At 39.6% G+C, this 19,415-nt stretch overlaps 1 protein-coding gene across 1 annotated transcript in view; it reads right to left on the bottom strand.

Moving 5' to 3' along the window:
• The window catches only part of CMC1 (C-X9-C motif containing 1), a 47,267-nt gene extending 31,146 nt beyond the window's left edge, over positions 1–16,121 (bottom strand). The window contains exons 1-2 of the mRNA XM_082479966.1: positions 16,051–16,121; positions 2,402–2,494 (exon numbers count right to left, since the gene is read on the bottom strand). Coding sequence (XP_082336092.1) covers positions 2,402–2,494; positions 16,051–16,075 — 118 coding nt within the window. The 5' untranslated portion in view covers positions 16,076–16,121. The remainder of the gene's footprint in view (positions 1–2,401; positions 2,495–16,050) is intronic.
• Between the last annotated feature and the right edge of the window lie 3,294 nt (positions 16,122–19,415).

Raw genomic sequence — 19,415 nt, 5'->3', positions numbered from 1 at the left:
ACACCCCTTTGTCAGCAAATACTGTTGGAAGATGCACAGAAGACACTGATGAAGATTTGAAAAAACAAGTATTAGAACAAGTTAAACAGTGTGGGAGGTTTGCTGTACAGTTGGATGAAAGTACAGATGTTTCTAACTTCTCTCAGGTTACAGGATTTGCACTTCAATAATGAAATGCATAAAGAACTTTTTTTTCTTCTTTTGTGAGCCACTAAAGGAGAGCTGTATTAGAGAAGATATAGTCTCAATGGGAAATGGCTTCTTTAATAAAAAACAATGTTCCATGGAAAAACTGCAAGAATAACTACTGCCAGACCAGCTGCTTTGACTGGAATAAAAAAGGGATTCCAGGGTAAGGTTACCTTACCCTGCATAGCACCGCATGTGGAACTCCTTCACAGCATCACTTGCCGGCGAGCTGTTGCAGCCAAGAAGTTGGAGCCAGGAGTGCACAAAGTGCTACAGGATGACATCGATGTGGTTAACTTCATAAAAACAAGCCCTTCAAATAGTAGCATCTTTATCAGACTTCGTAATGAGATGGGGAGTGACCATGAAAAGCTCTTGTATCATGCAGAGTTTCGCTGGTTATCTTGCAGCAAAGCACTTAAAAGAGTTGTCAAACTTTACACATTTTTCCTTTACAGAAAGACAAGTGCTCCAAATGTGCTGACCTTTCTGGTAATGACAGGTGGCTGTGAGTAGTTTACTACCTAGCAGGTATTTCCAAATAATACACACACTTCATATGCCCCTTCAAGGTGAAGCTGATGTTTTGACAATGAGTGATAAAGTAACCACTTTTCAAAAGATATTCATGCTATGGAGAAAGCATTTTGAAAACAGAAGTTTGGATATGTTCCCCTCGTTATGTGATATGTTTTGTTGCTGAATGCAATGTAAGTATGTTCCCTATAAAAACCTCTCATATCTGTACACTTTAAGAGGACAGAAACAGAATTTTCTAATCTATTTAGAAGTCTTCCAAATGAGAATTTCAGTGGGTTTTGAACCTATTTGTTAAAAATATAAATGTGCAACACCTTCTGATTAGTTTGCAAGAACGACTGATCAACATCAGGAAAGATGGGTCATTTACTAGCCCAATTTCAAGCAAAACCTTTGCAAAACTTGTGGATGGGATTGAGAAATGAATATAACGATCTTATTAAGTGCAGGCAACAATGCACTTCTTCCACTGGGATCTACACATCTTTGTGAGGTATCTTTTTCAGCTGTGACACCCATTAAAACTAAGTATTGAAATAAACTGAACTTAGAAACAGACCTTCGAATTGTTGTATCACAAAGTATTAAACAGAGATTTTAAAAAATAATGAAGCATATTTAATCATATAGCTGTCAATAAAAACATTGGGTTTAATACTAATATTGTTAGAGCAAGAAGGGTTTTGTACCGTTGATGACATTAAAAATATTTTAAAGTACTGTTTATTTCATCTTTATCTCATCCTTTTTTCATTTCTATTTTGGTGTTTCATAATGTGCATTATATACTAGTACAGTGGTACATGTATATCATTTATAAATAAATATACATATATTGGGATTGCCCACTCAGAAGTTTTTTACTGATGGGGCGTACAATCAAAAAAGTTTAGAGAGGACAGATCTAGATGACAAGAAGCAAGTGCCCTCTACTGAAAGCATACCAGTCGTATAGAACAATTCTGTGGCCTAATGTTCTAATGTTTCTTTTCCATTCTTACACCCCTCTTAACAGCAACCTTCTCAGCTAACCTGTGCTTAAGTATTTTTATCTTTTTGGAACTTCAAGAAGTTCCAGATTTCTTCCAGGAATATATGAATAGTCGGGTGTTAGAAGAAGTGGTGATACCCAACTTTAAAGAGTTATTGTCCAGTACTTGCCAAAAGAAAAAGAAAACATAAAAAAGAGGAATGCATCATCCTATTTCAACATCTGTCTAATGACACATGTGTGCTTATGTTCATGTATCATTAAAATATTGGGGCAGAGAAAGGATGGAGAGAGTGGGGAAAATTTAAATAAATTTATCATGATGAGGGAAGCCCTAACTGAAGGCTCACATGAGGCAATTTCACTTATACAAGTATCAAATTTACATACAGGAATATAGTAACTCTTGCGTTGCTTTGTCATCACATTGTCTAGACCGAGATGTGGAAAGTTTTATATTAATCATACTAAAGAACAAGTCATTTTGGAAGATAGTCCACATCACCAAGCAGCCAAAGCCAACATGGCAGATTTATACGCTTTACTACTGGTTTCACAGTGTACAGATAAGATGCAGAACATACATATTAATTCTCTGATTACTTGACTTCAAAACCAAGGATTATACTCAGGGCACAAAAGTGAATACATCTCATCTCCCAATGAATATTTGACTCTTACCTTGCACTTTATCTGAACACAGCTCCTTGGCTCGATCCCGCATTATTTGTGGAATCAAAACATCTTTCTCTACATGTCTTAGCTTAGAATTTTCTGCAAGAGTGAAAAAAAAAAGAAAAAAAAAAAGATTTTTCTTATCTATACATCAGAGAAAGTCAATCTACAGAAATAATGGCATTGTTTATATAACATACACTACACTAGAATACAAAAATTGTTGGAAACTACCATGGAAGGACCACACAGCTAAAAAGGCAGGAAACTCCAAGATTTAAAATTGCTCATATACAAATATGAGCAATATTCTGAATATTTCTGTGCTGCTCCATGCACACAATGAACCAAAACTAAAGGAGAAAGTTCTGGCAGCACATTCTAATTTCTGCCTTACTAAATATATAGTCCGCATACAGACTGCACAAAGATTGAGAATTACATTTATTTCTGGATACTACTGTTTCCCTATGTACATTATCTGTACAAACTGGCTTTTTTACTCACTGTCACAAAGCTGAGAAATATAGCACGTATTAAAGCACAACCTCAAGTTTGTATTGCTAGGTGGAAAACTTCAGTTCTTTAAAAAAAACCCTAAGCAGCCTCTTCCATCGAGGATCTAGGAGTTTTTTCATTGAGAAATTCAACTTAACAGGAACAAATGCTGTTGCCTGAATGCTGCACTTAAAAGTACAGTTGCAGTTTGCTTTCATTTGTCTCAGAACATAATTCAGTCCTCTGAGTACAGCTAGTGATTCTGAACAGCCAAACAACACAGACCATTTTGAAAGAAATACTGCATTTCCAACTCCATTTTCTTCAAAACAAAAGGATGAGAATTTATCAAGCACAGGTTTTAATTCTTAGCTTCTGAGTTAAAAACCCTTTAAAAGACATTTGTTCAGAACATTGTATAGTCCAACACAGTTATACCAAATACTGGTTTTCCTCTTCAAACACACTATTTATTCACCCTTTGATGTTGACATTACACTTCAGAATAGCATCAGCCGTGATGCTCACATTACGAAAACTGTACTGTCAGATACACTGTTATTTTGAGTGACAACCATTTCATTTTAAAATTGTTTATAAAAAAATCTAGGTGAAATGAAAAAAAATAAAAGTGCAATGTATTGAAATTAGGGAAATAAACAGAATTTTATTTACCACTTTCAAACATTACTTTTCAGAGCATCTTCAGTTACTTCTAGATCAAAAGGCAACGGAGACTAACATCTCTCCAGTCATTTTTAAGTTATCATCATTTAAAGCTTACTAATTTTATGACGTTACGTTTTGAGGTTACACAGTATTGAATATGTGATATTATTAGGGGAATCTGGCAATAAAACAGGATTGCAATGAGCAATATACAGAATCTGAACTGAAGACACATTTCTCCTCAAAAATTTCTTACTTGGAATTTCTACAGTAAAGGAATGAAAACAAAGTGTCTTCTACAAACAAAACAAAAATATCAAACACAAATAGCTTACAATTTAGTTTTGTTTCTATGCTCTGACTTTCATGACTGAGATAAAATAATTACAATTAAATTTCCTTCATTTTATCTTTCTGCAGAACATCAGTGCAATTACGGTACCAAGCATTTTACAGACAACACAAAGGTGTCATAAAACTTATGTTACAGACAACACAAAGCTGTCATAAAACTTTTAAACATGTTTTTAAAAAGGACAAATCAGTTCAGCTGAATGACATGGCAGCAAACAGCACCGCCAAGCTACGTGCCTCAGCTCTACTAACTTCAGTCAACACAAGCTGGCACTGCGGCACTCCTGCCTCTCCTGATCCCTATGAGGCTCTTTTCCCTCTGCCCACACAGATGTGCTCTGCAGCCCTGTGGTGAACTCAAAGGGGAAGTTAATTTGGTTTAAAAGGAAATACATTTCTTGTCCGGCATTTTTTCAGCTAGACAAATTCTCTGATCCCGTTCACTATATAACTGCATAAATGGCGGGTGAGAAGGAACTGTGTGAGACTAGGACAAAGAGGAAGACTTAACTGTCATGGGCACCACAGGCTCAAATTATAGCCTAAGCTTCCCCCCGTTTTTTAAAAAAATTAAATTGGTTATATTGGTGCTTAGAGTAGGCAGAAACTAAGCTGATCTATGAATGTGGATACACATAAGCAAGTGGGTTGCTAGCTGCCACCAAAAGGGAAGTTTTAATAGTCCCCCATTGCCCTCCTTCACCCCCATCACATCACCACTATTACACACTTAACAACACAGTGACCGACCAGTTCAAGACCGAAAACTAACTCAAATACATGCAAAAAAAGAACTTCTCAGCTGGTTTGCACTTTTGAGTAACTAGATCTACTTATCAGAATTCTAATAATTACTTCGTTTAACTTTTTACCCCAGCATAAAGGGAAATGTAGCAGATAGCACAGAAGCCTTTATGGCCTGAGAAGGGCAACTGGGTTTCCCCTGCTGGCAGAGGTGGCTAGAAGCATCCACAGTTCCGACAACAAAGCACAGGGCTTCAACGCAAGGATCACCCACCCAATACTGACAAAGAGGAGCCACACATCAGGACAGAGGGCAGTCTCCAGTACAAAGAACCAGAGGAGAGCTACAACATAATTCAGAGTTAATTATTCAATGGTATAAAGGAAACAGGAATAAAGATCACTTACAGTCTCATTAAAAGAATGTTTGTTGGCAAGTGTCAGTTTTTAAATCAGGAAAAGCACAAGCAAGTCAAATCTTCTTATAACATCTAGGAGGTAGTTTTAGGCATCTGGGTGCAACCATCTCTCCAAATAACTCAAATGCGGATGTTCAGTTTGGGCAGTACTGTATCTACTCCTGAGTTTCAATTGTAAGTCGTGGATGTCATCTACCTTGACTTTAGCAAGGCTTTTGACACTGTCTCCCATGACATCCTCATTAGGAAGCTGAGGAAGTATGGGCTAGATGAGGCGACAGTGAGGTGGATTGAGAGTTGGCTGCGGGACAGGACTCAGAGGGTTGTGATCAGCGGCACAGAGTCTAGTTGGAGGCCTGTAACCAGTGGTGTCCCCCAGGGGTCAATACTTGGTCCTATTTTGTTTAATATATTCATTAATGACCTGGATGAGGGGACAGAGTGTATCCTCAGCAAGTTTGCTGATGATACCAAACTAGGTGGGGTGGCTGACACCCCAGAGGGCTGTGCTGCCATCCAGCGTGACCTGGACAGACTGGAGAGCTGGGCAGAGAAGAACCTAATGAGGTTCAACAAAACCAAGTGCAAGGTCCTGCACCTGGGGAGGAAGAATGCTAGGCACCAGTACAGGTTAGGGGCTGACCTGCTGGGAAGTAGCTTGGAGGAGAAGGATCTGGGGGTTGTGGTAGACAGTAAATTATCCATGGCCCAGCAATGTGCCCTTGTCGCCAAAAAGGCCAATGGAATCCTGGGCTGCATAGGGAAGAGTGTGGCCAGTAGGTCGAGGGAGGTCATTCTCCCCCTCTACTCGGCACTGGTGAGGCCACAACTGGAATACTGTGTCCAGTTTTGGGCTCCCCAGTTCAAGAGGGACAGGGAACTGCTGGAGCGAGTCCAGCGAAGGGCAACTAAGATGATTAAGGGCTTGGAGCACCTCCCTTATGAGGAAAGGCTGAGAGAGCTGGGACTCTTTAGCCTGGAGAAGAGAAGGCTGAGGGGAGACCTTATTATGGCATACAAGTATCTAAAGGGTGGGTTGAAGGAGGATGGAGCCAGGCTCTTTTCATTGGTTCCCAGTGACAGGACGAGGGGCAATGGGCACAAGTTAGAACACAGGAAGTTCCGTTCAAATACACGGAAACAGTTCTTTACGGTGAGGGTGACAGAGCACTGGAACAGGCTGCCCAGGGAGGTTGTGGAGTCCCCTTCCCTGGAGATTTTCAAGACCCGCCTGGATGCAGTCCTGAGTAATGTGCTCTAGGCAATCCTGCTTTAGCAGGAGAGTTGGACTAGATGATCTCTAGAGGTCCCTTCCAACTCTGATAATTCTGTGATTCTGTAATGCCTTCAGTATTTTTAATATTCTTCCTTGATTCTAAACTATCCATTGTATTATAATTACAGTGATTTTTCTTCAAGGATCTGAAAACACCTTTACTGAAGTTGGTATGCCTAGCATTTATACAAAATATTAAAGAAAAATAAGACACAAATATTAACAATACTGGACACCAGGTAGAAAAATATGTTTATATACAGAGTAACTGCATTTCTGATACCAATGTATAAGCACTTGCAAGGAGAACATCATCACTCCAGCCTAATCAGCTCTGCAGTAACATATATGGCAAGAACTTTCAAAGAAACAACACCTCAGAAACAAGACTTCATCAAAAAACATGAGACAGCCATGTGAAACCATCAATTCCTTTTGCCTTTTTTCATCTATATTACAGTTTCTAGAATAGTAAGTACTTTTTTCCACTTTTGAAAGTTCACTATTCTACACTAAGAAAGATAATTCTTATTCTAATACCAGATTTGCTGCAAACTAGTCCCTGCAGAAGAATATGCATTACAACAGACCTACTACTGTTTTATTGTCTCTTCAAAACATCAATAAAATTATCCCCAGACAAGCAAGAAATATGTTTTCCTACAGTATGCCTTCTGCATTTGAAAGCTAGTATCTTTGGTTCCCACCCACATCCTCCACATGCTTTGCCTGGGTAGGATGCTTGAGATGATCATGGCTTTGGCCACAAAGAGAATCAACACAAACACGCTACCTCTAAGCTTCCAAAGGGCCAGAAAAATATTAGCAGCAGCTTTTCCTTCTCCCCTTGCCAGACAAAACTCAGGCATGTTTGTTACAGCAACTTAATACTCTGAGATTCTACCTTTACCTTAACCTTACACTCTGTTGAAATTTGCTACCATCAAACATTACAAGAGGCAGATGGATGAACATGAGCGAATTAAGTAAAGATTACAAAAAGCAGACTAAATAGAATTAACACTAAAAAGTAAGTATTTTGTAAAAATATACACAGAAGTTCATCCAGAATTAAAACCAAATACCAGCTTGCAGGTGTTACAGCATCTAAGTCACAAGCGCCTTGAAAATGTGAATAAGGCTACAGTCAGGGAATCTGTGTGGTGAAACTACTTAATGTTTCCTAAAGACAGAGATCAGCACATTCCAGAATGCTGCCACTCCTGAGGGCGATAAGGAACAGAGGAGAGGATAAAGAACAGTTACCACAGAATCACAGAATGGTCAGGGTTGGAAGGGACCTCTGGAGATCATCTAGTCCAGCCCCCCTGACAGAACAGGTTCACCTACAGCAAGTTGCACAGGATGGCGTCCAGGCGGGTTTTGAGTGTGTCCAGAGTGGGAGACTCCACCACCTCTCTGGGCAGCCTGTTCCAGTGCTCTGCCACCCTCAAAGTAAAGAAGTTCCACCTCATGTTTAGATGGAACTTCCTATATTCAAGTTTGTGCCCATTACCTCTTGTCCTATCACCGGGCACCACTAAAAAAAGACTGTCCCCATCCCCCTGGCACCCTCCCTTTAAGTATTTATAAGTACTGATAAGATCCTCCCCCACTCAGTCTTCTTTTCTCTAGACTAAAAAGACCCAAGTCCCTCCGCTTTTCCTCATAAGAAAGATGCTCCAGTCCCCTAATCACCTTAGTAGCTCTTTGCTGGACCCTCTCCAGCAGTTCCCTGTCCTTCTTGAACAGGGGAGCCCAGAACTGGACACAATACTCCAGATGTGGCCTCACCAGGGCAGAGTAGAGGGGAAGGATAACATCCCTCAACCTGCTAGCCACACCCTTCTTGATCCATCCCAGGATGCCACTGGCCGCCTTGGCCACCAGGGCACATTGCTGGCTCATGGTCATCCTGTTGTCCACCAGGACTCCCAGGTCCCTTTTCACAGAGCTTCTTTCCAGCAGGTTATAGAGATTATGAGCTTGCAGTTGCTAGCAAAAAAAAAAAAAAAAAAAAAAAAGACAGAAGGGGAGAAAACTACAGAAAAGATAGTATCTCTGTGAAAGAGAAATTGTTTTCTGTACCACCTCAGCTCAGTGTAAAGAATTAAAGGAAGGAGAGCAAGCGATGACTAAACTGGCAGATATCCCTATTCAGCAAAACACTAAGAACACATTTAAGACTTCTGTTTTTTTACAAATAAAATCTGTGGGTTTTGGGAAATGTCAATGCTTGAAATGGTTCTCTGGTTGCATACAATATGTAGGGCACAAAACTACAATTGTAATAGTTTTCTGTGGTTGATCAAAACCCTCAGCTCAAAAGCTATTCATTGCCACGGAAGGCCAAGGACCACAGCCATTCAGTTTAACTGTTCTCATTATTTTTGTAAAAATGACCAAAAAAAAAAAAAATCAGGAAATAAATGCATCAGTAGGAACAACAGTGTCACAACCACTAGAACAGCACAGAATACACATCAAATTCAATCCATGTGAAAGATAAGAAAACAGATGATGAATACTCTCCTGGCTTCCTTGCCTCTGACTGCTGGATCTAGGACGGCCCCAAGAAAAAGAGGACCACGGTGTAGACCTGTGCTGTACGCAGCATACCTTTAAGAGGAGAAGAGGAGACTGAAACACAAAGCTGCTTTACAGCCCTAATCATGAAAGCGACTGTAGCAGCTTGTCATACTAATTAGAAGACTATTACAAAAAGCGGATACCAAGACAAAAGCTCTCCTAGAAGAGTGTCCTGAGAAAAGTCAAACCATCCCCCCTCTTCATTCAACACAACTGCTAACTGACTTATTCACCCTTTTGCCACTATGTTCTGCTGGTAGTTTATAGCTCTGCTTTCATCTCCCTTGTGACTTCAGGTAGCAGGGAGGTAAGTTATTCAGAAAAGTTGAAAACTTGTCTACTCGGAGATTCACAGAAGCCTCATACCTTCTGCATCCAAGAGGAAGTGAGTCAAGCAATTCCTGTAACAATTTTTGAAACATGCATTTCTCATCATACAACCTGTAATTTGGATTTTCTTGGTTCAGTTTATCTACGCACATTTAAAAAAAATAGCTCAAAGTAGTACTTTAAATATTATAGCTATTTCACTATGAATCACAGTATACATAAAGAACAGAGAAAGTTTCAATAAGTTTCTACCATTTTCATTAGCAACTGTTACACCTCATGTTTTTCTTCAAGTCCCAGTTACATCAACTTTTAGACATCAGTCATATTATTTACTAGCAAAAATGCTGTAAAAAGTTCAGTCAAGATTCAAGAATCCACATTAAAAAATATAACATTCTTCAAAATATAAACTTTTAAAAACAATCACTTTCATTATTTTGGGGCCTTGGTTCAGAAATGTAGAGCCATAAAAGGGACTTTTTTTTTTTAAATACACCTTGCTATTTTTTTTTTCCCTACCAGCTGCCATCAAAGATAAGCAGTCCTCAGTAGACAGATTTCTAAGACACCTTTCTTTTTTAAGCTAAGAAATAGAATTTGAAAAAGCATTAATGAAAACTTCAGCAGCAGAAATAATAGTTATTAGAGTGAAAGGGAAGAAAAACAAGAACATATATCCAGAATTCCCATTCTTTAACTTACACCAGATTTAAAGAAAAATGTGTACCTGTGTTACACTTCTTCCACTCTAAATCAGTGCAACAGGTCTTTTCCTGGGAGGGAAAGTCTGGCCTTCATTTGTGATGAGCCTACTAAACTTAAGCTTACCATCCATTCTCTCAGTTTTTCCATATGCAGATCTCTAGTACATACAACACAAAGTTAAGATGGGCTGGAGAATGAATAATGAGTTTACAGCTAAGTTACATAAGTGCATTAATTTTGGGGATTCAGTTACTTTTCATATCAGTTGATAAAAAATATTTCTGTGCTTTAAATACTCCGTTTCATCACAAAGTTTTGTTTTAAAACACTTGCCTATGAGCTAATTATAAAACTACACTGAAAAATCACACTTTTATTAATAACAGAAGTAGCAGCACAGTGTTAATTGCATGTTTACTGGCAAACATTCCTTTCATCAATCAGACTACTGGCTCTAGAGGTTCAATTTTTTCAAAAACCATTTCAGTTTTATTTTAGTGTACTTGTAACAGTGTTTTGAATGGGCAAAGATAATTATAGCTTACTACTCCTCCAGGAGAAGAATGCATTCAACTCAAAATTTTCCTATCTCTCATTGTGCCTATCTTCTGCATTTTGTATTAAATACGTTACCAATCTTACGTTAATCCATGTGAATTCATTTGTGCATGTGTATCATAAGAACAGTTACCAATAAAGTCTATATAACTCGATGTATTATCAACTACTTAAAACCTCTATTCTAAAACACTAAGTCACACATAGGAACAAATTAATTTAGAGATAGACCCATTAAAATCATGGGAGGAAAAAAACATATGTTTCTAAAATCTAAGGGTTTTTCCTACAATTGTAATTTTATGTATCAATGTAATTAACACTTTAAGTACCCAATCCTGCAGCCTGTGAGGGGGCTTCTGTGCCCTTACTGCCAAGAGGTTCATGGGGCCAACGTGGCAAATACTTTCAGTGTACTGCTTTGTAACCTCAGCCCCACAAAAACATTCAGGATCCTGTAAAAGGTAATGGATTTTATCAGTCTAAAACATCCAGTGTAAATTGACTGATGATGGACCACAACTAAACATCTTCACACATATGTGAAATGCTACTGAATTTGGTAATTTGATTTGCACACCTGTGTTTGCATACAAACTTGAGTCTTAAGTACTTTGCTCTCTACTAAGGTTTTAAAGTATAGGACATGAAGTGACAGAAGTGTTATAATCCAAGTGAAACAACATATGTGATACCCTGAAATTCTGATTAAAAGTAAAAGAGGCTGATCAGTGCAGCTTCTCTAAGCAGCAACCTTTTTTTTTTTTATTTAAATGTATATGAATGGATTTATTTGTATTTAAAAAGTTACATATTTTGAGATCTTTCTATCTAATACTGACATCATTTTAAATTAAGATGGAGTACAGGGATGACAACACCAGGGAAAATTTCCAAAGCTTTAACTTCTCACCATTCTATCATCACCTCAAAGTCAATTTTCACCTTTTTCACTGGCTGAATTTGTTATCTTACATTTTGCTTTGGGGCTCGTATTCTTGCAATATGGCAGTACTGGATTACGACAATACCGACAAGCCTGTTTGCTAAAATTGAACAATGGCTATATTACAGCAACCCTGTAATATCTAGAAAGAAAAGGAAAAGCAGATATGACAAAGCACACTTATTTGTTAATTACATGCGGATTGCAAATGCTCATACATCTGGAGAGTAATAAGTAAAGCCAAGCCTGAAGTTGTTTGTGAAGATTTTTGACACAATGAGATTTTTTTACACTCTTGATCACACAGCAAAGCCAGTTGCAGGTCCCGAAATTTCATTACAGATCAGGGCTTAGCATTTACTACTGAAAATAATGCAGATTCATTAACAGCTAGCCTGAACTATTGTTCAAGTATGACAGACCTGCCAGTTACAAAAACTTAGGGTGTGAGCTACCTATAAAGGGAGCATCCCACCCCACCTCAAATCTCTTCTGACAACTGTAGGTGAGGATTCCAGCAAAATGCACCGACCACACAGTAACAACTAGGGCCATGGACTGGCCAAGGACTAAAATAGCACAGCCTGCCTTAATTCCACCATTGTAAAGCTTTTGAATGCTTCACTTTGTAACTGATGCAAAATAGTCAAAACAACTTTTTGTCACTTAAACAAAGACATCATGCACCAATATTGCAGCAACCAAATACACATTTTTGTGTTTTGTTTTGTTTTTCTGGGACAGCAAAAATATACTAACAGCACAGATCTGATTGGATTCCTACACATAAGGTTCCATGCTTTTTAAGTGAAGCCCAAACTTTTGAGTGCCTCTTGTCTGAAATCAGCCCCAAGTGTACAATCCCTATTTCATCTATGCCCTTCCTAACTAACAGTGGATGTTGTCCAAGAATTTACTGCTTATTTCCACCTGGATTAAGAAATAGAAAAAGGTCCTGCAAAAATCACAAACTATCTGAAGTATATAAACCAAACAGACTGCATTAAATAGAGCTAAGCAGTGACCTCAAGAACTGTGCGATAATTTGCATCAGAAACAAGAGATTAGTAACAGGTAAAACCTACATAAAAAGAGCAAAGTACCCAGCATCTGGATAAAGGGATCCAGGAAAATCTAACAAGCAGTGAAACCCCCCAAATTATTATGAGAAGAGATGCTAACCACCTAAGATTTCCCACCATACGCAGTAACACTAATCAGTGGCTAAAACACTACATACTCCTCTTTGTTTTTCTTTATGCCTAATCACACAATTCTGAAAGTTAGCAATCTAAATCACAAATAAAAGTTTCATTTGAAAAAAATCCACCCAAACTCCTTGAGGACTTGAATATTTAGTTCTTTAGCCACTCCTTTCAAGATACAATTTACATCTTTCATTCCAAATAACGAAAGCCACACGCAAATTAAGAGCAAGGTTTTTGAATAACAGGACCAAATATCATTCTTCCTGCAATTTTTTTTATTTTATTTTAACTGAAAGTAAGGATTAAAAGACAAGAAAAAACAATGCCTACCTTTGATTTCTGTACCTATGTATTTAATGAACAATCAGTAAGCATAATACAAATGAATTAAGACCTTAGAAACTAACATCATGGCTATGATCAAAACACACCAGTGTTTTCAAAAGTTGCAGAGCATGAGGTGTTCTGACAAAAAGAGAAGGCTGAAAGCCTTTTGGTTACATTAACACAAGGATTGCAGATGTTATTCTGGATTTTAAACTCTAAAGAATCCTTTCAAAGCACTCAATATTATAAAACTCATAATTGGAGTTCCAATTATATTACTTTTATATATATTATATATAATTTTTATATATATATTATATAAAACTCACAATTGGACTCCCAAAACTCATAATTGGAGTGTCCCAACAGATCTTTCATTTTTTAGTTCTTTTCCCAGAACAGTTCTCTAAAATGTGGTGTCAAACAACTTCAGGAAATCACAATTATCTTTTCCCTTCATGTTGCCAACACAGATCAAAGGCACTAGGAATATCAAAAAGGTCATTCTCATTCAACTCCCTTCTTGACAGTGGCAACTTATGTTCTTAATCACAAATATTATCTAAATGCAGTTATCCAAACTGTTCTTCCTTTTACTTATATATTTTTGCCCTTTAAGTTCAACATAGCTTTATCTTCCAGCTCTGTCTCACTGCCCGTGCCACTTTGAAACAAGTCACAACCATTCTGCAAGCCCAATTCTCTCCTTTCACTGATATACTGCTGCTGTATTTAACAACCTAGACTTCCACACATTATGAATTATGAAATCAGTCTTCAACCCCTCTGCTTTTAAGACCCCCAAAAAAGGCCAGGACAGGTAGCAAAACCTGTACTGTGTATCTAAGCTACTGTCAATAACCCTACTTTTCTCTTTACACATTTGTGAATCTTTGACTAGGGATCTAGACATCACCATCTGAAAATGACAGCTATAACCAAGTGCACGTTAAAAAGAAAATGAACTTTCTAATAATCCATGACCTCTACTACTGAAAACAGCACCCTACAGAGTTTTGGAAGTGCTGCATACAAAAATCAACTTCAACGCTGAGCTGCAGCTCATTCATTCTGAAGAAGGATAAAACAAAATAACATGACATAAAATTTTGTCAACAGATTTATCTACCAGTTTATTTATTGGATGCAATCACCTAACGACACAGCCACTGTTCCTTCCCCAAACTGTGGCTGTCAAAAAACTCCTCCCATACACGACATAATTCACAGGTTTTACATTCTGAGCTTCAGAGGACTCCTTGATACTCACTCTCTACTGCCTGGCAAAGCCATGAGAATATTTGTGTCTTTTGTGACCATAAAATGAAGCATCAGGCATGGTAACAATTAACTAAACTGTGATTCTCCCTCTTTTTTCTCGTATGTGAGCCAAGAAGCAGTTAACAATGATGACATTAAAAACCACTGCATCAGGGTTAACACCTTACTGATATGAACGGGGCAGCTCACACCTCTTGCAGCTATTGTTCCAGTTTCTCTACAACCTCACTTAGATATCTTTGCTTTTAGTTCACATTTTGAGGTTTTCAACAGACCTGTAACAGCCAGGGACTGATGGGGGTGGGGGGGTAAGCAAAAGATACTGGATAACAAGGTGGCCAATTTAAAGAGGTGTCAGTAAGCAATGCCGCTACCCAGCAGATGAATCTCAGTATTGGTTTCACATATCAGGTACCCAAAGTACATTCTCAGCAGTCCTACCACAGCTAATATACAATGCAATGCGGAATAGGAGGGACATATCATGTCATTATAGACATAATTAGGGAAATATAACACTGATGAACTTCATTGTTTGGAGACATCCTTTTTGCTAATACACTGAACATGCAACAGCTTGAACCTCATTTTGCTAATACACTGAACATGCAACAGCTTTGCAACCTCATCTAGGTGTTCCTGCTCCGACAGGGGGATTGGACTAGATGATCTTTTGAGGTCCCTTCCAATACTTAGCATACTGTGATACTGTGAACTGAGCTAGTGTAATAACTAGACTTTTTTCCAAAGGCGAACTGGCAGCAAAATTACACTGTAGATGAACAACCATCATCTGAAATGCAGCGGTTAAGTTTTATAACATTTTCTTAATAACACAGCAATGCTTAGATGACATGATCCACAAAACAGAACTCGATGACTCTACAAATGGCTTGTTTGGAGGGCCTGGAGAGCCAGGCCCAGGACAGATTTCCATCAGAAATCAAGAGCCCGGCCTTGGCTGGCATCACCTCTCAAAGGCGGCCACAGACTGCATGTACCAGAAACACACAGTCACCAACACCGCAGTTCACCACCAACTACAGGTGTCTCAACACCCAGCGTTAGCTGAAGCACACCAACGCCTCGCTGGGTTCCTTCTGCCGGGGCATCGGCCTTGTCACACCAACACCCCCAGGCAAAGGCCCCTGCCTCGGGAACAGGGTGGAGAAGCGAATATTAGGTGGGAGTAAGGACATTTCTGGGTGGTCGTAAGTGCTCGGCCAAGATCTTGGTAACACGAAGCCGAGGACCACGCAAACCTTGGTGTTTTACCTTTTACGTTACACAACCGGGGAGGCTACAGCAGGCCGGGCGGCAGCGGCAAGGCTCCGCGAGCACCTCGACGCCCCCGGGGCAACCTGCGCCGCCGCTTGAGGCCAGGCCAGGCCAGGCCGGGCGCCGCCCCGCCCCTTGCCCTTGCAGGTCACGGCCGCGGCGGGCGGGAGGCCGCGGCGGAGAAAGCGCTGCCGGCAGCCCCAGCCCGCCGAGGAGGACGGGCCGAGCCCCTCTGGGTGGCCTTTCCTCATACCCACCGGCGCCGCGGCGCACGGCCCGCACTCCTCGCCGGTTTGCGCGAGACGGAAAGCGGCGGGGATTTCCCACAGGAAGCCCCGGCGAAGCGGGCGGCGGGCTGAGGCGGCGGCGGGGGGCGGGAAAAAGGGGGGGGGGGGGGAGGGGAGGAGGAGAGAGAGGGCACACCGCCGCCCCCCTCCCTCTCGCTGCACGTGCGCGGCGGCCGCCCCTACCTGCGGCGCCAGGGGGAGGCTCCATCTGCGGCTCCAGGCTACGCCGGCAGCTGCGCACACTGCGCAGGCAGCCGCCCTCAGCCCCTGCTGCGCAGGCGCGGCCCGGCCAAGCCCCACCCCCCCTCGCCCTCACGGGGTGGGGGGGCAAGGCGCATGCGCAACCTTCTTGTCAGGGCCACAGGCAGGGGTGTCGCCGCCTGTGGTCGAGGTTGGTGGCACACTCGGGGTGTTCTGAGGCTTCCACAGCAAAGGCGCGAAGGGGAAGATGAGAATTAACGCAACGGTGGCCGGTTTTGTCGATGAGTTGGTTTGTTGCCTGTTTAAAGACGGCTGCCCGGTGCACGCTGGAGGAGGCCCTCCGGCGCTGCTGCCTCTCTGTGTCTGTGGGATCACACTCCCGTGGCAGATGTTCAGGGGATGGAGGAATTGGGGAAATTTCGTGTCCCACCGGAAACTTGGGCAAAACAAGTATTACAGAAATTCCTGTCAGTGCCATAGTCAGCCTGGCAAAATGCAGCGGTTGGGTTACTCCATACCTCAGGTTACTTCCAGCTTGCAATTTTTTTTTACCTGTATTTGTGCAGGTCAGCATAAAGGATTTCAAGTACCTCCATTTTGTGTTCTGTCAACATCCTGTCATTTTTTTCAAGCATCGTATGCGCAAGACAGGGCCCTTGCCATGTAAAACATTGCATAGTAAATGCTAGCAATCAAAAGGTCAAACAGATGCTTTTGAGATGCTATAGAGGAATTAATATGGGCTACCAGCTGCCTGGTTATTAAAACATTTGGGTTTTAAGACAAAATTTGAAAAGCAGTGCGGTTGCCTATGAAAAACTTCTATACAAATGAGGAGGTCTATAGCAAGAATACAAAACTTTTTTTTTTTTTTTATAGTGTCACTAAAAGTTTGATACTATTAAAAATGACTGATCTATCTGTGTGTCCTTTTGGTCTGCCTGTGTAAGTAAGCATTGAGACATAAAGTATACTTTAACGGCAGAGGAGTATTTCTGATATTTATGAGTCTAGTATATTTCACTGACCAGTTTTTCTTTACTAATTAGTGGCATGAGGCAAGGCTGACCACTTCCAGGAACCAAACATAAAATAAAAAACCCTGTGAGAAAGTACCATACATTCAAAAACCTGAGAATGTGATTCCCTAGAAATTAAGAGAAATGAAAAACAGACATAGTAAGAGGTGAAAGTTGGAACTTGTTTTAACAAATACAATCCAGAGTTTTAAAAAAGCCTACTCTCTTTTCCTACCAGCTTCTTCAACATTTTAGACTGACAGGTGATACGGAAAATCAGTCCATTTATGCAGTAGCCTCTTACATGAATGAGACTGCAAAAATTTTTCTAAATATAGCATCTCCTCTGTTATCCTACATTGTTACATCCTGCTCAGTGGAAAGGAACTGAGCTTTAAACATTACATTCTCAGGGAAGTAGGAAGTCCAGTCTTCAACAAACACCATATAGAACTTATACGCCTCTGGAAGACAACAATAAGCAGTCTAGAAAAAAAAAATCGGGAAGAATTTTGATCACAATTACTATGCTATTTATTCTTAAAATTAATTTCCGTTAAAGTAAAGGTATGAGTTTCAAGTCCACAGTTTTTTCCCAGATTTACATTATTTTCCCCATATGAAAATTTAGTCCCTTTATTTGAAAATGGATTGTTTCAACTTGAGACCACACTAAGAGCCAAGTTCTTCATGCCGATACGTTCACAGAAATTAGTAGAGCGTGATGTAGGCAAAATCTTCCACACGAATGCTTTTGGCCTTACTGATCTAGAGCATTTCTGTTATAGAGCATTAAGTGTCTTTATGCCTTTTTTTTTTCAATCCACAAGTTTGATGTCATTCCTTAGAGTAAAATGTGGATATTACAATTGTTTTACATAACTTTAAACTATACCACTTCAGTTAATGCTTATACAGTGATTTGAGAATATTAATTGAACAGGGCTGTGAAAATGCAACACATCAATTTATTTTTATTTCTTTCATTAAGGGTTTTATGGACTATGACAGTTCTGCAATGAATGCAAAAGTATTAAAAAAAGAAAGATACCAGATAATCTGTGAAAAATTATTACATATATGCAATGAGAAAATACAAGAAAACACATGATACCACAAGGAGCTTTCAGCATGAGAACCAAAAAGGAGGATGTACACTTAGAACAGTAAGTTGAATTTTTTTAAAAAATAAGTTAGTAATTGTTGCTGCTCTTAAACTCTTGACCAGTGGTATTTATATATGCCCTGCAGAATCAGAACTGTGAAGATTTATTTAAGATGAAGATCTTTGAACTTAAATGTCAGCTCTGTGTATTGTTGTGCTAATTTGATCATTTTCAGGGACAGGATACTAGGCTAGACAGAACTTTGCTTGGAAGTGGTATTTCTGTTTTTCAATGAAGACAATAAATATAAAAAGAAAAATCCAACAACTTTGTAACTCGAGGAAGTTGTCCTCTCCTTCTGCTTCTTCCAGTAACAGGCCTGGAAAGCAGAAACAGAATTTTTCTGCAAGTCTTATTTTCATATGTGACAGACAAGAATGAAGAATGCTAAGAACTGCAAGGGATTAAGAGATATCTTGGGGAAATAAATACAAAGGAAAAAATTGATAGAACAATTTCGTTCTGGAGATTTGAGAGGCAGAAATAGTTTTTAAGTGAGGGAATATGCAGATGTGGGTCTGATAACAGTCTCATGCTATTTGGCGCTATTTGAAAGTATTGGAAATGAGAAGGTATCAGACAAAGTGTTATCCTGACAGATAAGTAAATGAGACTGGCATTATGTGGAACAGGAATGGCATAAGTAAGACAGTAAGACAGAAACTGTCCACAAAGGGCTTTAAATTAAGATAAATAGATTGTCTTTGACTTGGGAGTCAGTGCAATGATTCCAGGGGGTGGTACAGTGGTTGACTCAGTGGCACAAGAAAGTGAATTTCTTATAGCGGTTTGAATGAATATAAGCAGAACAGTTTTCATGACCAGAAAGGAGGAGGTTACTGTGTTAGAGATGTCAAGTATTAAAAGCCGTATCAAGAATTTTAATAAAATAGATAAAAAAGCTAAACGCTTTGTAAATACGTTCTGCATGCAGTCTATGCAATCTAGATGTAAATTAGATCATCAACCTACATAGACAGAAAAGATAGATTTATTTCATTCATTCATGTGAAAGTGCCTGTTATGTGAACTCCACCTGTAGGAGCATGCAAGAGTATAAAGGGATAGATTCATTACAAAAAGAAAAAAAAAAGAAAGAAAAAAAAGTGCAAAGTGTGTCTCCCTTTAAACGTGAGGTCTAACTTGCGTCTTGCCCCAGGAG

Source organism: Vanellus vanellus (genome assembly GCF_965231255.1).
Source record: "Vanellus vanellus genome assembly, chromosome: 2".
In the NCBI taxonomy this organism is placed as follows: domain Eukaryota; kingdom Metazoa; phylum Chordata; class Aves; order Charadriiformes; family Charadriidae; genus Vanellus; species Vanellus vanellus.
This window is presented reverse-complemented; position numbering and strand designations above follow the sequence as displayed.